Raw genomic sequence first — 25,898 nt, 5'->3', positions numbered from 1 at the left:
AGAATCTAAAGAAAAAGGATAAAACTAACAGAACAGCGACAAGGACAGAAACTCCTGTCAAATTCAAAAAGGTTCTACAGTTGGTTATACGAAATCTTACGAGGTGAGTACGAAAAGTAGGTAATAAATTTGATTTTTTCCCTGGAACTTTTTTCATGAAAAAAATACCTATTATTCTTTTAAACTATTTTTCCATTTTTTTTACCATTGTCTAATAATATAGCGTAGTAAATATCTAAGATCTTTATAACTATGTCATAATATAGTTAATATTATAATATCCATTGAAAATTAAAAATTTTAAGTATATATTTTATGACCGAAAACGTTTTAGAAATCGCCCTTTTTGGTCTTGTTAAGTAATTAGTATAGCTGTGGTATAGCTATTGTCCTATTTACGGAGGCTAACAGAGGATGCCCTCCATAGCGGAACTACTGAATTTTATATTTTATTTCGATGGTGCTGCCCGTATAGTATTTCAGCTTTCGTCTATACAGGGTATTCTCCAAATTTGGGAGTGATCATAAGTAGGGTTTCCATATGTCCGGATTTACCTGGACATGTTTATTGTTTTTATGATTAAAATATTCCACAATGTTAAGTGGTTTTTAGGGTCAGATTTACTAAATATTCTTTCAATTTCCAGCCGAACTATATACCCATATACGTATTATTTAAAAATATACTCAGGGTTCCCTATATTTAACCCCGTGTGCAGTTTCTGTGCCGTAAGAGAAAGACAACATAACCCAGCTCCATATTAAAACTGCATAAAGCTATTTCACCCGGATATGGATTGAACTGCGATTGCGCCAAACTCCGATTGATTGTTGTTTAAGTTCTCTTTGGATTACTTTTTATTTATGCGCGTAAAAGAGTGATTTTGTTTAGTTTATTGTTTCCAACTATTTTTTGATATTTTTCCCACTCCATGATAATGTGTTATAAATAATAAAAATATAAATAAAATTGAAGGTTAGGTGAAATGCATGATGAAATGTCAGTCAACCACTTCCCTTTAAAAACACCGACCAATGAAAACTTCTTCAGGTAAGGCATGCGCAGTTAAATGAATATCCGGGTGAAATAGACTTATGCAGAATTCTATATTTCTCTTTCACTCTTTGGACTTCCCTTTTTAGAGATTAGGCTGAGTATATTTTTAAACAATACGTATATGACTATACCCCGGACACCATAACAACGCAAACATCTGTTGTATTTATACTATATTTATACACCGTATGATCGAAAAAACACACAGCATCAGCGATGGCTATGAAATGGAGATTGCTCTCATTTTATATGTAAATTTATATGGGAAATGTCGAATCGATCGTCATTTTCCAGCCAACTGGACGCCGTTTTTTTTCGATCATATGGTATTATAAATACAATACTATCAATCAAATTTATTAAAATTTTAGTAAACCTTGAAAAAACAAAGAAAAGTTATTTATTATAAATTGTTTTTAACTACGTTATCTGTGATTTATTACAAAAATGTTATTTTTTAGTTTTGCGTGCACAGGGTAAAATTTTCGATTTTTATAAATACGTTAAGAGTAGATAAAATAATACTATAAAAAAGAAAGATGTCTATTTGAATAAGAAATGTAATTATACGTACAGGGTGTCCCAATATTCCGTAGACATAAAACTACTACATATTTTTCGAAGCAAAATAAGTTTATTGGACACAATTTACCTCTATACAAAAGTGCTTCGTTTGTCCACTAGAGGGCATAAAACTTTAAACACATTTTTTTAGATATTTTTTAAAAAGAAGGGTGAAAACTACCCCCACCTTCAACAGATATTCTTTTCGTAAAATGGTCCCTCTAGTATTTACTACATTTTTTGTCTCTTGTAAAAAAAACGCCACATCGCATAGTTTTTGCGAAAAAAATTTTTGAAGAATTTATTTTTCCAAAACAGACCTACAAAATATACAGGGAGTTCCAATACTTCGTGGACATAGAATAACTATGTATTTTTTGCATCAAAATAAGTTAATTGCTCATATAATTTTATTTACGAAACGTTATTTTAAAAATTATTCATGTTTTAAGTTTTTTATGAAGCTTATCGTCAAATATAATTTGTGATACTAACTAAAATAGTAAAAAATAGTAAAATTCCATATTTTCGCCAACTATGCAGATTATTAGAGCATAATAGATTTTGTACCTACGCCTCCACAGATCGATGTGACAAAAAAACATTTTTTGTAAGTCAGCTTTGGAAAAATATTTTTTTTCCTTAAAAACGGTGCATTTTTGCACGGTGGCGTTTTTTTACAAGAGACAAAAAATGTAGTAAATACTACAGGGACCATTTTACGAAAAGAAATTTGGCCTTCAGTGGAGTCGGAAAATATTTATACTAAAATTTATGTAGGGGTGGTGGTAGTTTTGACCCTTCCCGTAGTTTGTTTTTGATTTTTGTAGAAGTAAAAAAAATAATTAAGTAAAATCTCATTCTAATCGAAATAACAGTTTTTAAAATATCTGAAAGAATTTGTTTATTTTTATATCTAGGGACTTTAATTTTTATTAAAGTTTGATGCCCTCTAGCAGACAAACGAAGCCCTTTTGTATAGAGGTAAATTGTGTCCAGTGAACTTATTTTGATTCCAAAAATACGTAGTAGTTGTTTGTCCACGGAACCTTGGGACACCCTGTATTAAAAATGGAATAATGAAAACTTGTGAGTGGTACAGGAAAAAATAACAACATATGTATTTTTTCTATTTTAATAAAAATACGAATAATAAACTTGTAAATGTGTAACAAATCATGAAAAAAATATACAATTATACGATTATTTCTAATTATTCCTTATTTCTGAATTCTTGGTCGAATTTCGGCAATGTTTTGTAGTTGTTCAATCTCTTCACTCTTAACTTCGACCAAACAATGTAATTGGTTAAACCAACCGACTGAGCTGCAGCTAGTGCTGCTGTTTCTGCATAGATCGCAGTTGTACAACCCAGCCCACTTGGCACATTGAGACTCGACCAGACATCTCTATCCACGTCATCTTTGCTCAAAGGTGGACAATTGATGACCTATAGAAATTAAAAACAAAAATACTAGAACATGTTATAGAACATTTTAAAATTCTTAAAGTTCCTATTAATTAATAAAAGATAACACCATGTTTCGGGAGGTATCTTCAGATCTAGAATTAGTATTATTAGTGGTAACGTCACAAGTATGCAACTAACTGTCTTTTTCTATCTCTTAAATATCTCTCTTTTTTATTTTGAAATATACAGAGTTGCTGAACTAAGATCCATACCCAAGTTGTATTTTTGCTTATGGAAGACCCGGTATATTATTTTATTTTTGGATCCAATCACGAATCACTAGCAACGAATCGATTCGTTCCGCCAGCAGATACAAGCTACTAAAAAGCGGCGGTCACACTGGGCTGGTTTAAATGATTTTGAATGATACTCTGAATAGAATGACATATCACATGTCAACTTTTGACATTTTCGCATATGGTTTATTTGAAATTGTAACATGCGGTTCATAACGAGAATTTGACTCGAAATACCAAGTGTGTGGTGTCAAATTATTCGTAAAATATGCTTTTTCGAAATATGCAAATTAGCCACCCTCGTTCCACTTGAAAAAATTGAGATATGATCAAAAATACGATTTGGGCATCTTTTAACCAGCCAGGACAAGACACTAAAACCATTAGACAATCAAATCTATTTTCCAAGGCTCCTTGATTAAAAAATAGTGTTTTTAACACAGCCATGGCAGTCTAGATTGAAATTTAAAATACAATTTGTTTTTGAGCGAATATGTCAAAAGTTGACATATGATACGTCATTCTATTTAGAATGTCATTTTCTATCGAATAAAGTAAAAAAAAAAATAACCGAGGGTGCCATTTAAAAATCAAAAGTTGCAGTCATTTCCGGTGAAACAGGAAGTGACAGAAAACAATTCAATACGTCAATAAATCCTAATTTATGTGATATACTAACATACCAAATCTCATTTTTTTATCTGAAAAAATAGGTTTATAGGTTATAGGGGTGAGCCAGTTTTGAGACGCACCCGGTATAAACAGTTATTATTTACATCAATAAAACTCACCTTCTTAACAGCACTTAAGGGACATAAAGGAACATTACTACCGCTTTCCCGTTCAAAATATTTTAATAAAGTTGCGATGAGTTTTTTACGGCTATTAAGCTATCTTGTACCACATCGCACTAAAAGAGGTTCTAAAAAGAACAATATTTGACTGCAAGGTCTGCTAGTTAACATTTTTAAGCTTAAAGTATCATAACACTATTTATTTAAACCAAAAATTCGTAATACAAAACTAAAGTGTCAAAACAAATGTCAGTGTCAGGAAATAAATAAATAAATGCGGCAACTTGACATTTTTTACAACAGAGCTACCACCTGAATCCCCAGCACGAAATTTAAATTCCAGTTAGTCAGCACGGCGCTGAATATGTCTATGGTTGGCAACAATGAATTTAAAAATCGCGCCCTCGATTACGTAACTAAAAGTTTAATTAATATCAAATATAGTTGGTTAAGTTGGTTGCATACTGAGAGATATTTTTCATTGTATAAACTTACTGGAAAGTCTGTGTTTCCTGATATGACAGGACCCAAACCATTTGATCTGCCGGCAACAGCGATAAAGACGATTTTTACGTTTAGTGATTCGTAATGACTAATTATTTTCAAAGCTGCCTCTGTGGTCTTGTGGGCCGAAGACACGCGAATCTCCACGTTGAGACCCAGGTCTTGGCAGTGTTTTTTGATTTTGTTACAGTGATCCTTATCGCTTGGGCTGCCCATAACGATAACCACCAAATGATCGCTGTAAATAAAATATTATATTTAAATTATATTTTTTCTAGCAATAGCTTATATTACAATTTTATTTTTTCTAGCAAAAAATAGAAAATAACTTTTATTTTTTTAGATTTCTCTTTGAGTTGGCGTTAACACTTAGGTTTTTTTTGTTTTATTTTTTCAAAAACCATGTCCTAAAATGCTTTGTTTTGGCAGATACACGGCATGGAAGGGTGTTTCATTTTTATTTCGCTTTTTTCTAAATAGTTTCTAAACCAACATCAATATTTGAATGAAAACTTATGTCTATAGCTTTTTTCGTTTTCCTGTTATTACCGATTCTGAACCGTCCTAGAACTGTGATGCGTATGCGCAGAAGGAAATATGAAGACATTATTTCATTTGCGCATGCGCTGCAGAGTTCAGAATCGGTAATAACAGGAAAACGAAAAAACTTATGTGTTTTTTTACCTGAGAAATTTGATTTAGATGTTAGTATGACTTTTACTTGTAAGGGGCACCACCTTCATGTTTTTAACTGTTTTGAAAAGTAAAAATTTGTGTGTGCAATATGTGTGCATATTTGAAGTGAAACTTCGTCTTACTATTTCATTCGGGTACCTTTATCCACGCGCCGAGTATGGTTCCAATCGACCCATAATTAAGAAAAATCCTGATAATTTCGTCCATTTAGAGGCATCGGTTCGAAACATAGAGAGCGTCATTCTGTAGCCCGTCCCCAATTATGCCGAAATCGACCCATACTTTTCTTCAGTATCAAATCGTTAGTCCCACCTTGATGAAAGTGTAAACGAAACGTTGTACTCAACTTTGCAGGGTGGAACCGTCGCTCACATGGCCTACATACCAAATTTGGTCGCGTTCGGACATCAACTTTTGACGTTTCTTACGTCAAAACTGTCAAAGTGACACGTGTCGTACACGGTCAAGTTGGTCTTGATCCAATCTATCGACATACCAAATTTCATTTAAATCTGACGATTTTTGATTGATTCATTGATGATGGTTTCGTAGTGCACGAAACGTCGTCAAAATTCAACTTTTACACCTTGTATCTCCAAAACGAAGCATTTTAGGACATAGGTTTATACAACTTTTTTTATTTATTTTTATCTGCAGAATATGCACCCTGCATAAAGGAATATATTACTTGGGAGGTAAAAGATGGTCAAGTTGATCCACAACCCATTCGAAGTTTCGCTTGACCGTTTCGAGATCTTTGTCGGTTACAGTGGTCAGGTTTCGGTATACTTGCTTGTCCACCATCAGTCTCTTGTCTCCTGAAGGCCACAGTCTCCAACTATCCGAATCTATGACGTCAGCAACAACTAATTCTCCTGTTAAAGGAAATTAATAATTAAGAATTTTAAATATTGCATAACCAATAATTTAGTATCCAAAGTTCTTCTGATTTAAAACCAACAAAAAATACTGAACAAATGAAAATCGTCGTATCAATAAATGGTATTGATACCACGGAATACAGTTTTACAATAAAACTGTCGTTTTGTTTTACACTAAAAAATTATAAGTAAATTTACCAAAAATAATATGGCCATGTTACAGCATCTTTAATAAGCGATTTTGAAAAATCTAATATCATAATTCACAACATAAATAAATGTAATTTAAATAATCTAATAAATTCACAAGAATCACACGTCAGCACAAGAATTAATTCCGAAAAGTAATGTATGAGGTGATGACAATTTTTTTTATTATAGCATGCATATTTAAATATTTCAAAAACCAAAGCTTTTAAACATATTAAACCCTTATAATAAATGCCTTATTTTATGTCCAAAAATCCATAAATGAAATAAAATACCGGATGTTTAATAAGAAAAGGTATAACTTTGGTATGGATCTTAGTTCTGACACACCCTGTACATTTGAAAATAATTTTAAATTATGCACATTGCCTTCAAAAGTGAAAATAATTATACTAAAATTTTTGTATAAGGGGGTAGTTTTCACCCTTCCAGTACTTTTTCCTGATTTATGTGAAAGTCAAATGTTAAAGCACTTAGTACAACATAGGTATAGCAAATCTCATTCAAATCGGTATAACGGTTTTAAAAATATCTAAAAAAATTTGTTTTTTTTAAGTTTAATGCCCTCTAACGGACAAACAAGGAACTTTTGTATAGACGTAAATTGTGTTCAATCAATTTATTTTCATTTCAAAAACAATTTTAGAGACATTCATACATTAACGGTCCTAAAGTAGATAAGTTTAAATTTTCAGAAAAAACTTTTCGTTGGAGGTTTGAGTTGTAAAATTTGGAACGCCCTGTATACTCTAATTACGAAACACATTGAAAAACAATGAACGATAAACACTGATGAAATCCTACGGAAAACTACGAATAAACAAAATAGCCCCATTGCGGGGGGTCTCAAAACTATAATTAGTCTTATATTAACGTCATTATCATCAAAAATACAAGTCAAAAGGTTATGTTAACTAGATAACCGATATTTTTTTATTTACACAACTGAAAATAGCTGATGCTAACTTTGTTAAGTAGAAATACTTTTAAAACAATCATATTTATATAACATTTTACTGACATACAGAGCAAAATTTCTCAATAGCTTTTAACTTAATAACCAATAAAAAGCTTGATGTTTTATTGGGTACTTTATTTATTATGGAATCTATAATATAATATATTTATTATAATGTCATTTTAACAGAACGTCAACGGTTTTTGTAGACGTATCTATTTTAAAAAAACTAAAGTGTTCTCGAATAGTTGAATTTAAATCTTTTAAATAGTTTTTTTCTTTATTCTTTGTATTTTTTTTTGCTTCCGACGACGGAAAGAGATAAACTTTCCGAAACGTTAAGCATTTTTTTGTTCGTTAGGCAAATTTGTATATCTGTAAACCTAAGATCTGACAAGTAGTTTCCGTTTGGATTAACGCAGAAGTGTTTACAAAAAATAACTATTTTATTTTGTAGATTTTCTTGCAATGGCGAAATACCCATATAGATTTTGGAGAGATGAATCCGCCACATAGGTATAGACATTTTTTATGGAATATACTTTCCCTTGAAAATAACCATTTAGAAATATGTTTCCGCAAATCTTAAACCCATTGGCTTATTAAATAACTAGCGTGTACCCGCAACTTTGTTCGCGTCGAATTAATCATTTGTAATGGCAATGATAAAGCAAAGCAAGAATTTCCATAACATATAAACTGGATAAAATTGTCTCACATTTATGTCAGTATGAGAAAAAACAATATGGCGATTATACAGGGTTGTTCACCACATACGACACGGAGTATTGTAGCTAAACGATGAGATTTTTACAAATTGTAAGTTTGGGGTTCGTTGAAGGACTATTAGAGCTACAATTTAAAAATATTTTTACAAGATACAGATGATACGTCATTCTATTTAGAATGTCATTTTCTATCGAATAAAGTAAAAAATAACCGAGGGTGCCATTTAAAAATCAAACAGAGTGTCCCAAATAAATAAAAAATATCAAAGTTGTATTTTTTTAAATGGAACACCCTGTATATTATTACATTTTTAGTTTCTACGATTAAAATAAAGGTAAATTTGATTAAGGTTTATTATACTTAAACCTTACCGTTTTTGAAATATTTTCAATTTTGTGAAATTGCAGTAAAAATTTTAAAGCTTCATTTCTCCAAGGGTATCAATGTTTTTAATACTAAATATTTAATGAAGTTTATTTATTGATCAGTTATTGTGTTGCAACAATAAAAATAATACTACCTTATACAGAGTGTCTAAAAATTTATTTTAAATAATGATTAGCTTCAAACGGCAATAACTTCTTTAATTTAAATGGAATGCCCTGTATATATTTTAGGAGAATCAGATGCACAATTAAATTGTATATCAAATTGTATTACACCATTCTTTACCTATCCCTTCAAGTTTTCGTAGAAAATGCATTTTCTTATAATTTAGACCTCATTTATCAATATATCCATGGAATATTGACATTTTAGATTGTTTTTAAAGCAACAAATGTACAAAATGTACAGACTAGTAATATTATCAATATAAATAAGCATTTATTAAAAAATGAAATATCATTTTTAAGGTGTTACTTTTTATCACACTGTCTAATGCCCATACAAAATTCAGTTTTTTAGTATTTGGAGCAATTATTATTAATCAACGCAAACAGTCAGTTAATGTAGTTTGAATACTGGAATCATATTAATTGGTCCTCTTTAACAAATATTTAAACAGTTTTTTTATTTTTTAATGAAATAAACGAATTATATCGACAATATTAGTATCTGTACTCCTTAAAAATTTGGTACATCTTTAAAAATAATCTAAAATGTCAATAGTCCATGGGTATATTGATAAATAAGTTCTAAATTACAAGAAAATGCATTTTCTACGGAAACTTAAAGAGATAGGTAAAAAATGATATAATATAATTTGATAGACAATTAAATTGTGTATCTGATTCTCGTAAAATATACAGGGTGTTCCATTTAAATTAAACAAGTTATTGCCGTTTGAAGCTAATAATTATTTAAAATAAATTTTTAGACACTCTGTATAAGGTAGTATTATTTTTATTGTTGCAACACAATAACTGATCAGTAAATAAACTACAGTAAATATTTAGTATTAAAAACTTTGATACCCTTGGAGAAATGAAGAATACCCAATACTCCGTGTCGTATGTGGTGAACAACCCTGTATAACTTGGTAATATTTGAGGGGTAGTTTCATCTCGTTTTGGAATTTGACTTTCGAAAAATCCGTTTGCCAAAAATAAGCTTTTTCCGTCAAGCAGTTTAAGCAGAATCGTGGTTAATCAATTACCCAACTTTTTGGAACACCCTGTATGATTTTTTAAAAAGTTTCAAAATATGTAAAAAAACAAAATAAATTATGCGTGTCCAAGCGTTTTCCCGAAAGACTAACCGTGTTTTAAATAACAAATATTGTAATATTTGAGGGGCGTTTTCACCCTCCTGGAATTTGAGATTCGGGAAACCCCTCCTTATCGAACCTCTACTCCTCACAGTCAATCCGATTGCCAAAAATCAGCTTTAAACGTCAAGCAGTTTAAGCAGAATCGTGATTACTCAATGGTTATATTTGAGTATAAAGTTTTAAAAAATCTTAAAATATGTAAAGCAACAAAATAAAATATACGTGTTTAAGAGTTTTTCCGAAAAACTCACCGGTTTTTAAATAAAAAATTATTTAATATTTGAGGGATAGTTTCACCCCCTTAGAATTCGAGTTTCGAAAAATCCCTTCTTATCAAACTTCTACACCCTAAAGTCAATTCGTTTTCCAAAAATCAGCTTTTTACGTCAAGCGCTTTAAGCAGGATCGTGATTAATCAATGACCAGATTTTTCGAAACACCCTGTATACATTTTTAAAAAATCTTTAAATATGTAAAAAACAAAATACAATATACGTGTTTAAGCGTTTTTTCGGAAACTTGACCGTTTTTTAAATAAAAAATATTGTAGTTTTAATTCAGTAGCATTACTCGGAAATATTTTGTTCTAACCTGATGTATCCACTCCAAATTCGATTTTCATATCTATCAAGGCACATTGTCTGGTTTGCCATACTTTCTCCAGAATTTCGAAGACTAGAACTGAAATTCTGGCCATGTAATCGACTTCTTTCTCACCTAAAATAATATAAAAAGCTTTAATTTTACTTCAATACCCATCCAGTTTTTTTTCTGAAGCTTCTATCATCTCTTCTATTATAATAATTATTTACATCAGATGGCTTCAGAGCTGCAACAAGTCAGTTTTAAAAAGACTTAAGTCTTAGTCATTTCTAAAATCAAAATGATTTAAATCTTAATTCAAATTCAATATAAAGTTCAAATGATTTAAGTCTTAAGTATTTGACTTAAACCATTTCATTTCAAGTCGAGTAATTTTTGTAAAGACTTAAATCAATATAACGTTATTTAAGTCGTTTTTATGACTTAAGTCTATGTTTTTGACATGAATCATGATGATCTGCAAGTTAAGTCAGTAAAATGACTTAAAAATCAATATAATTATCCTCAAGTCAAGACAACCAGAATTCAATTTAAGTACCTACCTTTTTTAAATGTTAATATTAATTTTCTTGTTTTTACCCCAGTCAAAATAGATATTTCAATTAACAATAATTCGCATAGAGCTGAAAATTGGTACAGGTCTTAAATACACTAATATACATGATATCTGAAAAATCCCTACCCCCCCCCCCCACGTCTGCTAAAAAAATTATTCAAGGTCAAAAGTCAAAAATATGTTTTTTTGCTTTTTTCTCCTACGGTAAGCGCTATCGCAAAAGTACCTTAAACAAATGTTGTAGACCATTAAATTTTCTATAATAATGGTTCTTATACTTTTTTCTTACGAACCACCATTCCTGAGATATGGCGATTTCAAAAGTTGAAAAACTCATATTTTTCATAATATGCACCTTTGATATGCTCACATTTCCGCACCACCTGTGAGGTAGTGTACTTGACGCGTTTTTTAACGTGGTTTCCCCTGTAGGACTAGTCCACGATCTATTGTGGTTAAGTTTTATTACACATTATACTATTAATTTTAAAAAACGGTGCTCTTGGTAATGATTATAGTCGAACGGATTATTGCTGATTTTGGGAGAATTTTAATCTGAGTGGTAATCTTCAAATGATACTTCAACAGTAATGTCTTCTTCCTCATCGTCTTGCCGAATATCTGGAAATCCATCTATGACAGATGCATCAGTTGTCTCCTCATCAAAATCCCCATCTATATTCAAGTCAATATTGGAGCAAGACTGATCTTGATAATTAGTACATATTGGTGTACAAAACAATCCGACTCTTTTACAACCACAGTTTGCACTATAACCTTTTTTGCAATTGCAAAAAATTGTGTTAAGTAGTTTTTCTGGAGCAGGTGGAAGTAAAGTTTTAATTGGCTCCAAAGTATTATCTATAAATTTCCAACCCCAGTCTTCTGGGTTCAGTTGATTGCCTAGCCACAATTGAACTTGATAGTATACACGAAATAAGTGTTGACAGGCAGAAGCAGATATTGGAGGAAGACAAAAAAGTTGTACCATTTTATTGTTCCGAGTATTTTTAACAAAACTTAAATATCTATACCTACTTGTCTATAGAATCAATTTTTTTGGAGCACCATATATAGCAAGAAGCAAGCGAATTCCACTTGTGATGATGACTTGTGGAGAAGAGTCAATCTTTTTGAATACGTCTGCGCAATCAATTAAATCATTACGTGTTTCAATTTATATGGGCGAAACCCGTTACAATATTTTTATTAAATTGGGCCTCCTATGATGTATACCGGCCGAGTATGTGTGCATATTAGTATTTTCGATGTTTGAAATCGCCATATCTCAGGAATGGTGGTTCGTAAGAAAAAGTATAAGAACCATTATTGTAGAAAATTTAATGGTCTACAACATTTGTTTAAGGTACTTTTGCGATAGCGCTTACCGTTTAGGAGAAAAAAAGCAAAAAAACATATTTTTGACCTTTGACCTTAAATACTTTTTTTAGCAGACGTGGGGGAGCGGTGGGGACTTTTCAGATATCATTTATAATAATGTATTTAAGACCTGTACCAATTTTCAGCTCTATGCGAATTATTGTTATTTAACCCCCTTTTTTTGTTTATTTTGACTGGGGTATTTACCAATCAGACGATTCTTTTACTAATCATATTATTAATTTACTAGTTGAAGCCTGGCGCATCCGCCACGACATCGACATAAGGAAAAAAATACTTTTTTTTTTAATTAAATGAAAAAACAAAAAAATCGGCGACGGCAGTTTTTAGAAGAGCCAATTAGCTATCTTTTAGTATTTTTTAACTTTCTAGAGCAAGTCGTTACTTCAGTAGAGACGACACAGATAAACATTAGCATTTTATATATGTATATTGTAGATACAGATGAGACTAAAACCACATAAAATAAAACAGTTAATTTTCAGAACAACTACAAATACTCAAAAATATGTTTCTTCTTTATAAAATTTAACCGATTTTGTAGTGCTTTATACAGGGTGGTCCGAACTGTATGCCGGAAACTTCGGCAGCATTCTCTGCAGATAAAAATAAGTAAAAATGTTGATATAAATATATGTTCTAAAATGCTTAGTTTTAGAGATACAGGGTGTAGAAATTTCATTTTTATTTCGATTTTTTCCAAATAATTTCTGAAGTAATGTCAATATTTGGATGAAAATGGGCGTCTGGAAGTTTTTTTGACACGAGAAATTTGATTTTGATGTCAATATGACTTCTATTTGTAGGGGGCGTCATCTATATGTGTTTTAACTGTTTTGAAGAGTAATAACTTTTCGTCCCTACCTGTATAAAACTACCGAATGAAAAAAATATAGATTTACGACGTTTTTTACTTAAAAAAGGTCTCTTGGTAAAAATCGCTACGAGTATTGGTTATCTAGATATTTGGAATAGAAATTATCAATACCTGTCATCATTGACATAAATTAAACGTGTTGACTAAATAGTTATTAGACTGCAAAATAAATTTAAAATGTTTTTGTATCCAAAATTCAACAGACACTGTTTTATGATGATTTTTTCGCAGAAAAATATATGATTAATTTTAAAAACTAAAAATTTTCTAAATTTGCGGGTGCTCGCAGTGATCTTTATCAAGAAACTTTTTTAACTTAAAAGGTCACGAAAATGTATATTTTTTTACTAGGTAGTTTTATACAGGTACGGACGAAAAGTTATTACTCTTCAAAACAGTTAAAACATATGTAGGTGACGACCCCTACAAATAGGAGTCATATTGACATCAAAATCAAATTTCTCATGTCAAAAAACTCCCAGACGCCCATTTTTACCCAAATATTGACGTTACTTCACAAATTAAAACGAAAAAAATCGAAATAAAAATGAAACTTCTACACCCTGTATCTCCAAAACTAAGCATTTTAGGACATACATTTATACGAACTTTTTTACTTATTTTTATCTGCATGATATGCTGCCAAAGTTTCGGAATACAGTTCGGACCACCCTGTATGTATCCATTACAGATAGATGTCATCGATTATATGGTCAGAAAGTAGAGCCTGCAAGACAAAGACTACTTATTAACTGCAAGAACTAGAACAAAGGAGTCTTGGTCTCAGACTTGCATTTGCTCATCACTAACTATGGTGGCGTACTGTATCTTTCAGTATATTATTTAGGATAATATATACAGGGTGGTCCGAACTATATTCAGGAAATTTCGATTTTTTCAAATAATTTCTGAAGTAGTCAGTCAAAATTTAGAAGAAAATTGATGTCCGGAAGTTTTTTTACATAAGAAATTTGATTTTGATGTCTATATGACTCCTATTTGTAGGGGACGCCACCTACATGAGTTTTAACTGTTTTGAAGAGTAATAACTTTTCGTCTGAACCTGTATAAAACTACCGGGTTGAAAAATATACATTTCAGTGATTTTTTACGTAAAAAATGTCTCTTGTTAAAAATCGCTACGAGCAACCGTTCTCAAGATATTTAGAATGGAAATAGTCAATGCATTATTGACAAAAACTAAACAGGCCGAATATAGATAGTTATTTGATCGAGATCGATCGAGAAAAATTTGGGAACATTTTAGTTTTTTTTAAATTAATCATAAATTTTTCTTCGAAAAAATGATGATGAAACAGTTTGTGTTGAACTTTTGGCACAAAAATATTTCAAATTACTGATTTCAGTCTAATAACTATTTATATAGTCAACATGTTTAATTTATATCATTGACGACAGGTATTGATAATTTGGATACAAAATATCTCGAGAACCATGAGCCGTAGCGATTATTACCGAGAGACTTTTTCTACGTAAAAAACGTCAAAAATCAGTTCAAAAATATTTAGGTGGCGCCCTCTACAAGTAGGAGTCATTTTGATATCAAAATCAAATTTCTCATGTCAAAGAACTCCCAAACACCAATTTTTATCCAAATATTGACGTTACTTCAGAAATTATTTGGAAAAAATCGAAATAAAAATGAAACTTCTACACCCTATATCTCCGAAACTAAGCATTTTAGAACATATATTTATAGGAACTTTTTTACTTATTTTATCTGCAGAATATGCTGCTGAAGTTTCCGGAATACAGTTCGGACCACCTTGTATACAGGGTGACTGAAGTCTTGATCATCTGCTGATGATGCTAACATGGTTAGCGAAACGCGCCTCCAGTGTAAAAGTAAAAGTGTTTTGGTGTATTGTGGTGATTTAGTGTTTTATTTTGCTGTGTAACACCAAAGGTTCCAATCCCCAACTGTAATCACTGACATAAATAAAACGACTAAATAGTTATTAGACTGAAATCATAAATCTGAAATGTTTTTGTGCCAAAAGTTCAACAGAAACTGTTTTATCATCATTTTTTGGAAGAAAAAATTATGATAAATTTAAAAAAATAAAAAGTTCCTAAATTTATAATTTCAGTCAAAGAACTATCTACTCAACATGTTTATTTTTAGATAATAATGACATGTATTGACTATTTCCATTCTAAATATCTTGAGAACGGCTGCTCGTAGCGATTTTAATCAAGAGACATTTTTTACGTATAAAATTACGAAAATGTATATTTTTTCACTTAGAAGTTTTATACAGGTACGGACGAAAAGTTATTACTCTGCAAATCAGTTAAAACACATGTAGGTGGCGCCCTTTATAAATAGGAGCCCTTTAGGAGCCATATTGACATCAAAATCAAATTTCTCATGTCAAAAAACTTCCAGACGCCAATTTTCATCGAACTATTGACGGTACTTCAGAAATTATTTGGAAAAAATCGAAATAAAAATGAAACTTCTACACCCTGTATCACCGAAACTAAGCATTTAGAACATACATTTATAGTAAATTTTTACTTATTTTATCTGCAGAATATGCTGCTAAACTTTCTGAAATACAGTTCGGACCACCCTGTATATATTATAACAACAGAGAACCACACTGAATTTACTTTCTTACCAATTTTGAGTCCATTGAGTTCAAACTCCGCACTAATGATTTGTTCTTCTGACCATTGGGGATCGTGATTGGCGTCGTCCTTAAAGAAAGTTTCGTGTTTCACTGGAGCAAAACGGTAGCCCTCTTTCACTCCGGGGTGTCTTTTTAGGAAAGAACCCGTCGCCAGTCTTCTGGTGACCCATTCTATAGGGATCATCTCGCATTTTCGAGATACAAACGCTGTTTCGGTTGCCTGTCGAACAAAGGCAGTAGGGACACCTATAATAATCAGAAAAACAATAAACCTAACTATACAGGATGCTACAAATTCGAGGTACGAGCATTGGTATCTCAGAAACCGTAATAGATACGAAGATGGTTAAATTGGGGCAAAGTTGCGTTTTGAGATGTTCACCAAGATGCCATCAAAAAAGTTTTACAAATATCAAGGATTGCTGAGTTTTTTGGAACTAAATACATCACTAGTAACGCAATTTACAAATACGAAGATCGAGAAGAACAACAAGGAGAAGTATTTGAAGGTTATGAATCAGACTGTAAATTTCTATTTTTTTTTATTTCCATCGCTTTTATAATTTCCAATCCTTACTAATATATTTTATTCTGCAATTAGGCCAGTCATCTAAGACATTTTAAAAGGCAAACATCGCAAACGGGACTGTATCTACCATTTTTTAATATATTGTTAGGACTCATGAGACTAAGTTATGCCCAATTTTGCAACCCTCAAAACCCTGTGCTACTCCCGTGATACTAAAAAAATCTCAAAATTTTGGTACTTATTTCAGTTTTTTATGTTATTTTTTAGTGATTTTTATATGTTAAAGCATTTTTCAAATTTAATTGTTATATACTTTTATAAAGTCAACTAAATTTCCTACGATTTAAGCCCAACCCGAACCCTCTAGGCCAATTCCTTGTCGAAATACAGCCAATCAAATATCGACTATTTTTTTGAAAAACTAAAAATGTATGAGTACGGTCACATTCGAAAGCACGTATCCCCTAAATTAATGGCTCAAGAGAAAAGTCATGAGGAATAAAGGTGTAGAGAATTTATTCAGCTTTAATTTGATGTAAGGGCCGCTAGGTATCGTCGTATTTTCCTCAAAAACGAAAAAATTGTTCACTGAAGAAGGAATACGCAAGGGTACTATCTTCCTTCTATTCAGCATTTACTCTCTCTCTTTGGTCCGTTTCCCTGAAGAGGGATTAGTGACTATGATGTTCCTGTAGCGGTTTTTATCGTATTGTGCCAGTCCGCTCTGTTTTGAGCCATGCTGACGGTTTCATGAAGGCCTTGGCCCATTAGGTCTTTAGTTTGATCAACCCATCTCTTGGGTGATCTTCCTCGTGGTCGCTTTCCCTCTACCTTTCCCTCGACTATTAGCAGCTGCAGTGAGTCCGTTCTTCTAGCAATGTGACCAATATATGTCAGAAAACATCGGTTTATTTTTTTCAGCATTTACACCGCTCGCTAAAACATTATCCCAGGAAACAAGGCGTTCACAGTGGTCCATGGTGGTTACCTCCTGCACAAGGTAGTCTGGCATCAAAATCATTCAGTCAGAGATATTGTGGCTGGATATGTCAGCTACGTTTTAAACAACTTTGGTAAAAATGTTGCAGTAGTTTTTGATGGATACCCAGAAGATGCGGCTATGAAACACACTAAATCAGCTGAACGTCTGCGGCGATCTGCTTCTCTTTCCTGTGGTGACATTTTGTTTGATGAAGAGTTTAATGACACTCATCAAAGTGCCTCAAGCAAAAGTGCTCTCAAATGAATCGAACAAACGCCGACTGATCACCATGATGTGTACCCAATTTGAGACAGGCTATCGAGGTACATCAATCACCAGAAGACGCCGATGCTGAGATAGTAAGAACTGCCCTCTCCAAGAGCTCATCGTACCACCAAGTTTTTATCATGGGGGAGGATGTTGATTTACTGGTCCTCCTAAATGGCTTGAGCTGTGGAAAAACAAACGTCTACTTCCAGAACGGTGGCAGAGGTGGATCTGAGTGCGCTCAATATGAGGCAAATTCTTCTTAAGTGGAAAAATGCAGCTTCCAGGAGAGATGGTTTTGTTTTTGCATGCAATCAGTGGGTGTGACACCAGTTCTGCTCTTTTCTGGCAAGGCAAAATGAAGCAGTGCGAATGTCTACAAAAAAATTCCCACCTCACCACCATTTTTCTTTGATCCAAACTCGACGCAGGAAGAAGTAGGAAATGCTGGCGAGAAGATTTCGTTCAACCTCTATGGAGGGGATCAGGGCACGCTGAACAGCATGCGATACTTGACATTCGTAAAATCGACAGGAATGGCCAAAATAAACCTTGCCCGCCTCCCCCCAACTACAGAAGCTGCCAAATATCATTTCTGGAGAACCTACCACCAGGTTCAAAAATAGTTGGGGGTCGAGAAAAATCCATCCGACTGGCGATGGACCAATAACTATGCGTGCAGAGCCCGCCCCTCAAAACCTGCTTAAGATGGTTGCTTGCAGATGCAAGAAAGGCTGCATGGGATCCTGCACTTGCAGAAAAGCAGGACTGAAGTGCTCCATCCTCTGTTCCTTTTACCCAGGGCGAAGCTGCTGCAACGTTGCTCCCATCATCTTGGATGAGGAGGACGAGGAATTGGAGGATTTAACATATGAGGACCCACCTCCATCGTCAGATCGTAACGATGTCCTTCCTGCTCCTCCTCCCCCCTCTCCGACTGATCCGGAATGGATGGGGCCCGGTCTTTCTAAGAGGGCCAAATAAAGTAGGGCTTTTGTATTATATTTTATAGTTTATACATTTATATTTATGTTGTTTATTTTTAATTACGTTTAGTAAAATATGTTTTCATGATACCCCCCAAACTTCGATGTTTTACTATATTTTGGTTTTTGAGCAAAATCCGACATCTCACGACATTCATTCTTACATCAAATTAAAGTTGAATAAATTCTCTACAACTCTATTTCTATGACTTTTCTCTAGAGCCATTAGTTTAGCCGATACGTGCTTTGGAATGTGACCGTACTCATAAATTTTTAGTTTTTCAAAAAAATTGCCGACATTTGATTGACTGTATTTGAACAACGAATTGGCCTAGAGGGTTCAGGTAGGGCTCAAATTATAAGAAATTTAGTTGACTTTATAAAAGTATAGAACAATTAAATTTGTAAAATGCTTTCTTAACATAGTTTTTTCAAAAAAACTAAAATAAGTACCACAATTTTGGGTTTTTTTGAGTATCACGGGAGTAGCACAGGGTTTTGAGGGTTGCTAAATTGGGTATAAGTTAGTCTCATGGGTCCTAACAATATATAAAAAAATCGTAGATACAGTCCCGTTTGCGATGTGCGATGTCTTAAATGACTGGCCTAAATAGTTTTCAATTAAGCATAATCACGATAGACATGTGGAATAGGCCTACTGGGGAAACCACGTTAAAAAAAACGCGCTAAATATACTACCTCATAGGTGGCGTGGAAACGCGTGCATATTATGACGATTACAACTCTTTGACTCGTTATATCTCAGAAACAGTGGCGAATTTTATGATCTATAATTTTTGTCTGTAGTAATTTTATGATAAAACTTGCCGTTTTGCTGCATTTTTCCAGGCACCGGAATGAATCGGAATTTTAAAATGTTATTTTTATTTATATTTTAAACAATTACAAGCATTTTCAGCTTGTTTGGTTTAATTTGGGTTTTAAAAAATGGCAAAAGGCTGTAGGCTGTAGATCCTATAAAAAAGAACTTGGAAATGTTGTTTAAGTGCATACCTAAAGTATGTAATAGGCCCTATTTCAGGAAAAGATTTTAACTTCTTCAGAGTGGCTCAAAAAAGTATGAGTGGATCGGTATGTTTTTTTTTAAATGGAATATCCTGTATGTAATTGCATTTCTAGCTTCCTTCTTTATCACTTTACATATTTCTAAGATATTGTTAAGTTTATTTTAATTCCAACTTCAAAGATATAAATAAATGAAATAAATATAGAGGGTGGTCCGAACTGTATTCCGTAAACTTCGGCATCATATTCTGCAATTAATAATATGTAAAAAAGTTCGCATAGATGTACGTCCTAAAATGCTTAGTTCCGGAGATACAGAGTGTTGAAGTTTCATTTTTATTTTGATTTTGTCCAAATAATTTCTGAAGTAACGTCTATAGTTGGATGAAAATTGGTGTCTGGGAGAAATTTGATTTGGATGTCAATATGACTTCTACTTGTAGAGGGCGCCACCCAATTTATTTTAACTGGTTTGAAAAGTAATAACTTTTCGTCCGTACCTGTATAAAACAACTGAATAAAAAAATATTATATTTGCGACGTTTTTTAAGTAAAAAAAGTCTCTTGGCAAAAATTGCTACGAGTAATGGTTCTCGAGATATTTGGAATCAAAATTATCAATACTTGTCATCATTAACATAAATTAAACATGTTGACTAAATAGTTATTACTACTGAACTACTTTTTATTACTGAAATTATAAATTTGAAATGTTATTGTGCCAAAAGTTCAACAGACACTGTTTTATCATAATTTTTCGAAAAAAAAATTATGATTAATTTAAAAAAAAAGTTCTCAAATTTTAGTAAAATAACTATCTACTCAACATATTTATTTTTTGTCAATAATGATATGACATCACAATGACAAACATTTCCATTGTAAATATCTTGAGAACGGTTGCTTGTAGCGATTTTTACCGAGGTCATTTTTTACGTAAAAAATCACGGAAATGTATATTTTTCACTCAGCAGTTTTATACAGGTATGGACGAAAAGTTATTACTCTTCAAAACAGTTAAAACACATGTAGGTGGCGCCCCCTACAAATATGAGTACATATTGATGTCTTGATGTCAAAAACAAATTTCTCATATCAAAAAACTCCCAGACACCAATTTTCATCCAAATATTAACGTTACTTCAGAACTTATTTGGAAGCAATCGAAATAAAAGTGAAACTTCTACACCCTGTACCTTCGAAACTAAGTATTTTAGGCCATACATTTATACGAACTTTTATACTTATTTTCATCTACGAAATACGCTGTCGAAGTTTCCGGAATACAGTTCGGACCACCCTCAATATTTTTTAATATTAAAAATATAAGATTTGACCTGAAATCCAAACTATACTAGGTATACTTCTAAGATATACTTACTATAGTTAGTCTGTATTTACTTTATTATAAATATCGGGATCTTAAATCTTACAGGGTGTTCAAACCCCATACTAAACTTTCTGAAATATAAAATATTTTTTCTTCGTTTTGTTAAAAATGAATCCCCTGTATATTATTCTTTTGTTAGAATTAAATAATAAACATTTTTTGTATTTAAAGTATTTTAATTTTTTTAATGCTTTTGAAAATATTCACGATATTATTACATATATTTGATATCGATTAAACTTTTAGTTACATAGTAAAGGGCGCGATTTTTAAATTCATTGTTGCCAACCATAGACATATTCGGTACCGTGCTGACTAACTGGAATTTAAATTTCGCACTGGAGATTCAGGTTGTAGCTCTGCTCAAAAATGTCAAGTTGCCGCATTTATTTATTTATTTCCTGACATTGTCATTCGTTTTGATTCTTAAGTTTTGTATTACGAGTTTTTGGTTTAAATAAATAGTGTTGAGATACCTTAAGCTTAAAAATGTTTACTAGCAGACCTTGCAGTTGAACATAGTTCTTTTTTTTAGAACCTCTTTTAGCGCCAAGTGTACAAGATTGCTTAATAGCCGTAAAAAACGCATCGCAACTTTATTAGAATATTTTGATCGATAAAGCGGTAGTGATGGCCACTTATGTCCCTTAAGTGCTGTTAAGAAGGTGAGTTTTGTTAATGTAAATAATAACTGTTTATATATTTATAATTAATTTATTTTCGTTTCTGAAAATATTTTGATTAAAAGAAAATATATTTATTATTATTATTATTATATAAAAGTGGACAACGTTGTGCCTGTCAAGCTTAATCACGTGTTTAAAAGTTTATTTGGTGTGAACTGTATGGCTCTTTAAATGGTAAAATATCAAACACAAATCATTAGATGGTTGGATAAAAAATTACTCTTCAAAAAACCATATGCAATATTAATGCCGCGAATTCTGCAAAACCGTTAAAAATTTTGAAATACTTTAAATGCAAAAATGTTTATTTATCTTGGTTTTGTATTAATTCCTTTAAAAAAAACTGAAAGATATATATTTTTTATTTATCTATTACTATTAATATCTCTGAGACCATCAAAACATATTAAAAATCTTTGTGTAATGTGATCTGAACGAAAACATTTTCTTGAGGCACTGTAGAAGTTAAAATATTTTCCTGAAATACATCCTAAACAGTTTATCGTTTAGTTTGTTTAATAAAAAAGAGGTTAAAAGTTTTAAAATAAATTGAAAAAATCTATATAAATTTAAAGGCATAGAAAAATGACTAGGACACAGTGTAATATTAGTTGCATACCATATGGTGACTTTCGTGACTTTACTAACAACCGAAGCATAATTGAATTTTGTTTTAATTCAACCCAATTAAAATGTAGTAAAATATAACTTACCAACAGATTTAAGAATATCAAAAACTTTACATGCCGTTTTGTTTGATATTTCGGCTTTGCCTTTCAGATCGTGCTTTTTAACACCATCTCCTGCAGTAATTTTGTCCTTGCTCAGCAGAATACAATGTCCAGGTTCAGATGGAAGATCATAAACTTGCTTCGTTTTGCCTTCGATAATCAAATCACCTAATTTGTATTCGCCAACTGAAATAAAGAAGGATATATTAGAAACTTTTTAAAACACCCTCGTAACATTAGTTAAGTAAAGATGGAAGAACGAGATAGTCATATTGAGCTACAATGTGTTAGAAAAAGATGTTGAAATTGGCAAATGCAACACGTTTTCCTCTAAAAGTATGTAGAAAGCTTTCAAAATTATCTTTAATTGATAAAATAAGATAATAAAAATACTTACTTTGTTTCACGATTTTAGCCATGATAATTGTATATAAAACTAATATTTATTGAAGGAATGCAACACTTTAAAAATTAAAACAAAACTAGGTTAGAATCAACGTGGCTTCTCTAGTGCTCCAATGGCATGCGCTATTTTGAATAAAACCTCCAAATATGAATTAAATGGTTTTATAAGATATTTGCTTCCAAATATTAACAATAACAAATTTCTTAATATATCTGACGCGATAAAATAACAGAACTTTGTATTTTTACCAGAAATTTTGTTTTAATTGTTAATAATTCTATTGACAAATATGGGTCGATTTTGTTTATTTAAATCTTGCTATGATCTATGATTAAAAATGTGTTTAAAATCTTCTAGAAATAAGAATACTCTCAATAGTATTAAAGTATTACATCAGTTTTTGTGCGGTATAAAAATATTTATGTTATTGTAATTTTTTAAATGATTACCTATTAACATACTTATTATTCCAAAAATAGTATACTTTCTTGACAAAAAATATAATAAGTCTTGCGGTCTTGCACTTTATATGATAAGAAAAATAATAGAATAAGAAATTACTTATTTGTTAACACCGTACTCGGCCAGCTTTGGCCGAAAAAAATGGCCCTAAATGGCCGAAAAATTAGCTTTTCGCAAATATCTGCCAAAGTGTGCAATTTATAAAAAATTTCTTGAACAAAAAAAAATGAAGCTTAGGTAATTATCTTTAAAATGGTCCTTATCATTTTTTAAGTAGAATTAGTAGTTTTCGAGATATTCCGCGTCGAACATCCCTGAATTTTCTCTGTCTTACGGCTCCGGAGGTAGATTTTATAAGCGTTTCATTGATTGATAGGACAAATTGTTTAATAACTCGGCTAAAATTTAATATTTTTTGATGATTCAAAATTCACTTAAAAGGTAGAATCAACAGCTATCACATTTTGGAGTTTGTTTGAATTTAGTCATATTTTATGATAATAAAAAAATCGGGCAAAATTCTTTGGCCCAAAAATTTTCAGATTTTTACAAACTTGTTCATATTATCACTAATAATAGCTTATTTGCCAAGATTTTTTTTAATAGTTTTTTAAAGTCTCTTTAAGCAATTCAGAAAGTTTGATGTATAGAAGTAACATATATTTTAATAAAAAAAAACTATTCGTGAGTGGCTTTATCTGCTTTTTTGGAATTTCCGGAAAGTGTTGTAAATAAAAAAAAATGCATAATAACTTTATAAGTACAGTACATCTGCTGGATCTGTGTCTATGAAAGGAATGCGGACAAAAAACATTTAAATAAACAACAATATATTTTATTCGTCGACTTGGTGAGTACGTCACCGCAAATCGCTCCGCCCACTCATTTTATTGGCTACTTGCAAATTTGTCGAATTTTTATTGATGGGACGCGTCGTCTATTTTTTTACGAAAAACATCGAGAGAATATCTTTTCCCCTCTCACGGATACCCCGTAGCTACAGAACGGACAGACGCACAGTGCTTCGTCCCATGGATAAAAATCAAAAGATAAGTTAAAATTTACTAATATCTGAATATATAATTTTATACTTATAGCAATGTTCAACCATCCTGTATATTATTTTTCATAAACAGCGTTTTTGTTAGCAAATATTTTCACTAAAAATAAATTTTGCGATCATTATCTCATCAGTGAAAAGAATAACAGAAGTGTCTAGTCCCAGCCGTCAACTATTAAGCTTGACCAATCAGGTTGGTTAGCGTGGTTATTTGGAGTGTGTTAATTCATTTGTGTTTGTCAAAAACTCTAACGTGATTGGTCGGGCTTAACAGTTGCCTGCTAGGGCTAGACACAAGTAAGAATAACATTCATAGTAGTTCTGTATATTATGGAGTTAAACGGGTACGTACTTAATTGAAAGCCACTATGGATATTGTTAAACAAGGTATGTTCTTTAAATTTATTTCTAAACAAGTTCGTGATTGTTTAGTTTTTATTTATTTTTTAAGATGATTCTTAAATGGGTATAAAAATTTTACGTTTTCAAACTTCAAAAAGGCATTTAAAAAAAACATATCAAAACATATCGTATTTATTGAATATTTTTGTTGCCATATTCATACACTTTAAATTTTGTATAGTTCACCTGCGTCTGCTTGCGACGAACTTTATTTTATAATACTTTTCAGATGGAGTAATATTGATAAGCAATGCCGATCTGGCTAATACTTGGCTTGATCATAAGGACAAGAACTCAAAATTATTTGTATTTCAAAAAATATGTTCTTATTAGATATTGATGAACCTTCCAGTCAAATGAGACACCACTGGTGCCTGAAAAAGTCCACTATGTTGGAGCGAAACGTCGCATAAAAAAAGTGTCCATCTTTCAATTTATTATATAATCTCATACCCAAGAAAAGGAAAAAATAATATATGGATATGCTGTATTAAAGAGGTAACTATTAACATCCGAACCCCTCATAGCGACAAAATGAACAGTAACAACGCGAAAAAGTAACATATTAGAAAATGATGTACAGAAATATCTTATATGTGAGGATACTTCATCTACCTGATTTGGATACTATAAATTTGGAAGATTCTGTCAGCAGTAATTCTTCTGAATCAAAGTAGTTACGATCTATGCATTTTGTTGTCCTAAAGTAAATTTATAGTATCTTAAGTTTTTTTTTTAATTAAATATAACATTAATGTTTCTTTTTCATTAAACAAAAACATTTTTATCTTATCTTACGTATTAGGCTTATATTGTAGGAATCATGTTCTAATGTTATTTCAATTCTTTTTTATCACAGGAATTTATTTAATACTTACACCGTTTTCATACTATAAATTATTATTTGCTTAGATGGAACACAGCTCCAATATTTTTATTATTTATAAGATTTTTTTTTCATAAACGTGGGACTAAGAACATCATCATTTAGTACAATGAGAGTACTCATCATTTGTGTCAAATAAACCTAGTTTGAATAAATTGCTTACAATAAAAGAGAAGTTTT

At 31.6% G+C, this 25,898-nt stretch overlaps 1 protein-coding gene across 1 annotated transcript; it reads right to left on the bottom strand.

The window, feature by feature from the left end:
• Positions 1-2,740: 2,740 nt before the first annotated feature.
• LOC115884553 (multifunctional protein ADE2) lies at positions 2,741-23,069 on the bottom strand. Its single transcript, XM_030903174.1, has 7 exons — positions 22,900-23,069; positions 22,485-22,688; positions 15,894-16,151; positions 10,403-10,528; positions 6,011-6,197; positions 4,618-4,864; positions 2,741-3,071 (listed from the first exon to the last, which is right to left on the bottom strand). Exons 1-7 carry the CDS (start codon positions 22,919-22,921, stop codon positions 2,835-2,837), a joined length of 1,281 nt encoding a protein of 426 aa, XP_030759034.1. The 5' UTR covers positions 22,922-23,069; the 3' UTR covers positions 2,741-2,834.
• Between the last annotated feature and the right edge of the window lie 2,829 nt (positions 23,070-25,898).

The sequence above is a fragment of the Sitophilus oryzae genome, unplaced genomic scaffold (genome assembly GCF_002938485.1).
Source record: "Sitophilus oryzae breed Bouriz unplaced genomic scaffold, Soryzae_2.0 scaffold_302_pilon_pilon, whole genome shotgun sequence".
Classification (NCBI taxonomy): domain Eukaryota; kingdom Metazoa; phylum Arthropoda; class Insecta; order Coleoptera; family Curculionidae; genus Sitophilus; species Sitophilus oryzae.
Note: the sequence above shows the minus strand (reverse complement) of the source record. Positions and strands in the feature narration are given on the sequence as shown.

What these genes read in the sequence shown, in the direction of transcription:
- LOC115884553 (XM_030903174.1), bottom strand. Translation starts at nt 22,921, where the DNA reads ATGGCTAAAATCGTGAAACAAA. An exon ending in GGCTAAAATCGTGAAACAAA is followed by an intron (nt 22,689 to 22,899) that starts GTAAGTATTTTT and finishes TCTTTATTTCAG; the next exon opens with TTGGCGAATACAAATTAGGT. An exon ending in CAGGAAACACAGACTTTCCA is followed by an intron (nt 3,072 to 4,617) that starts GTAAGTTTATAC and finishes TAATTTCTATAG; the next exon opens with GTCATCAATTGTCCACCTTT.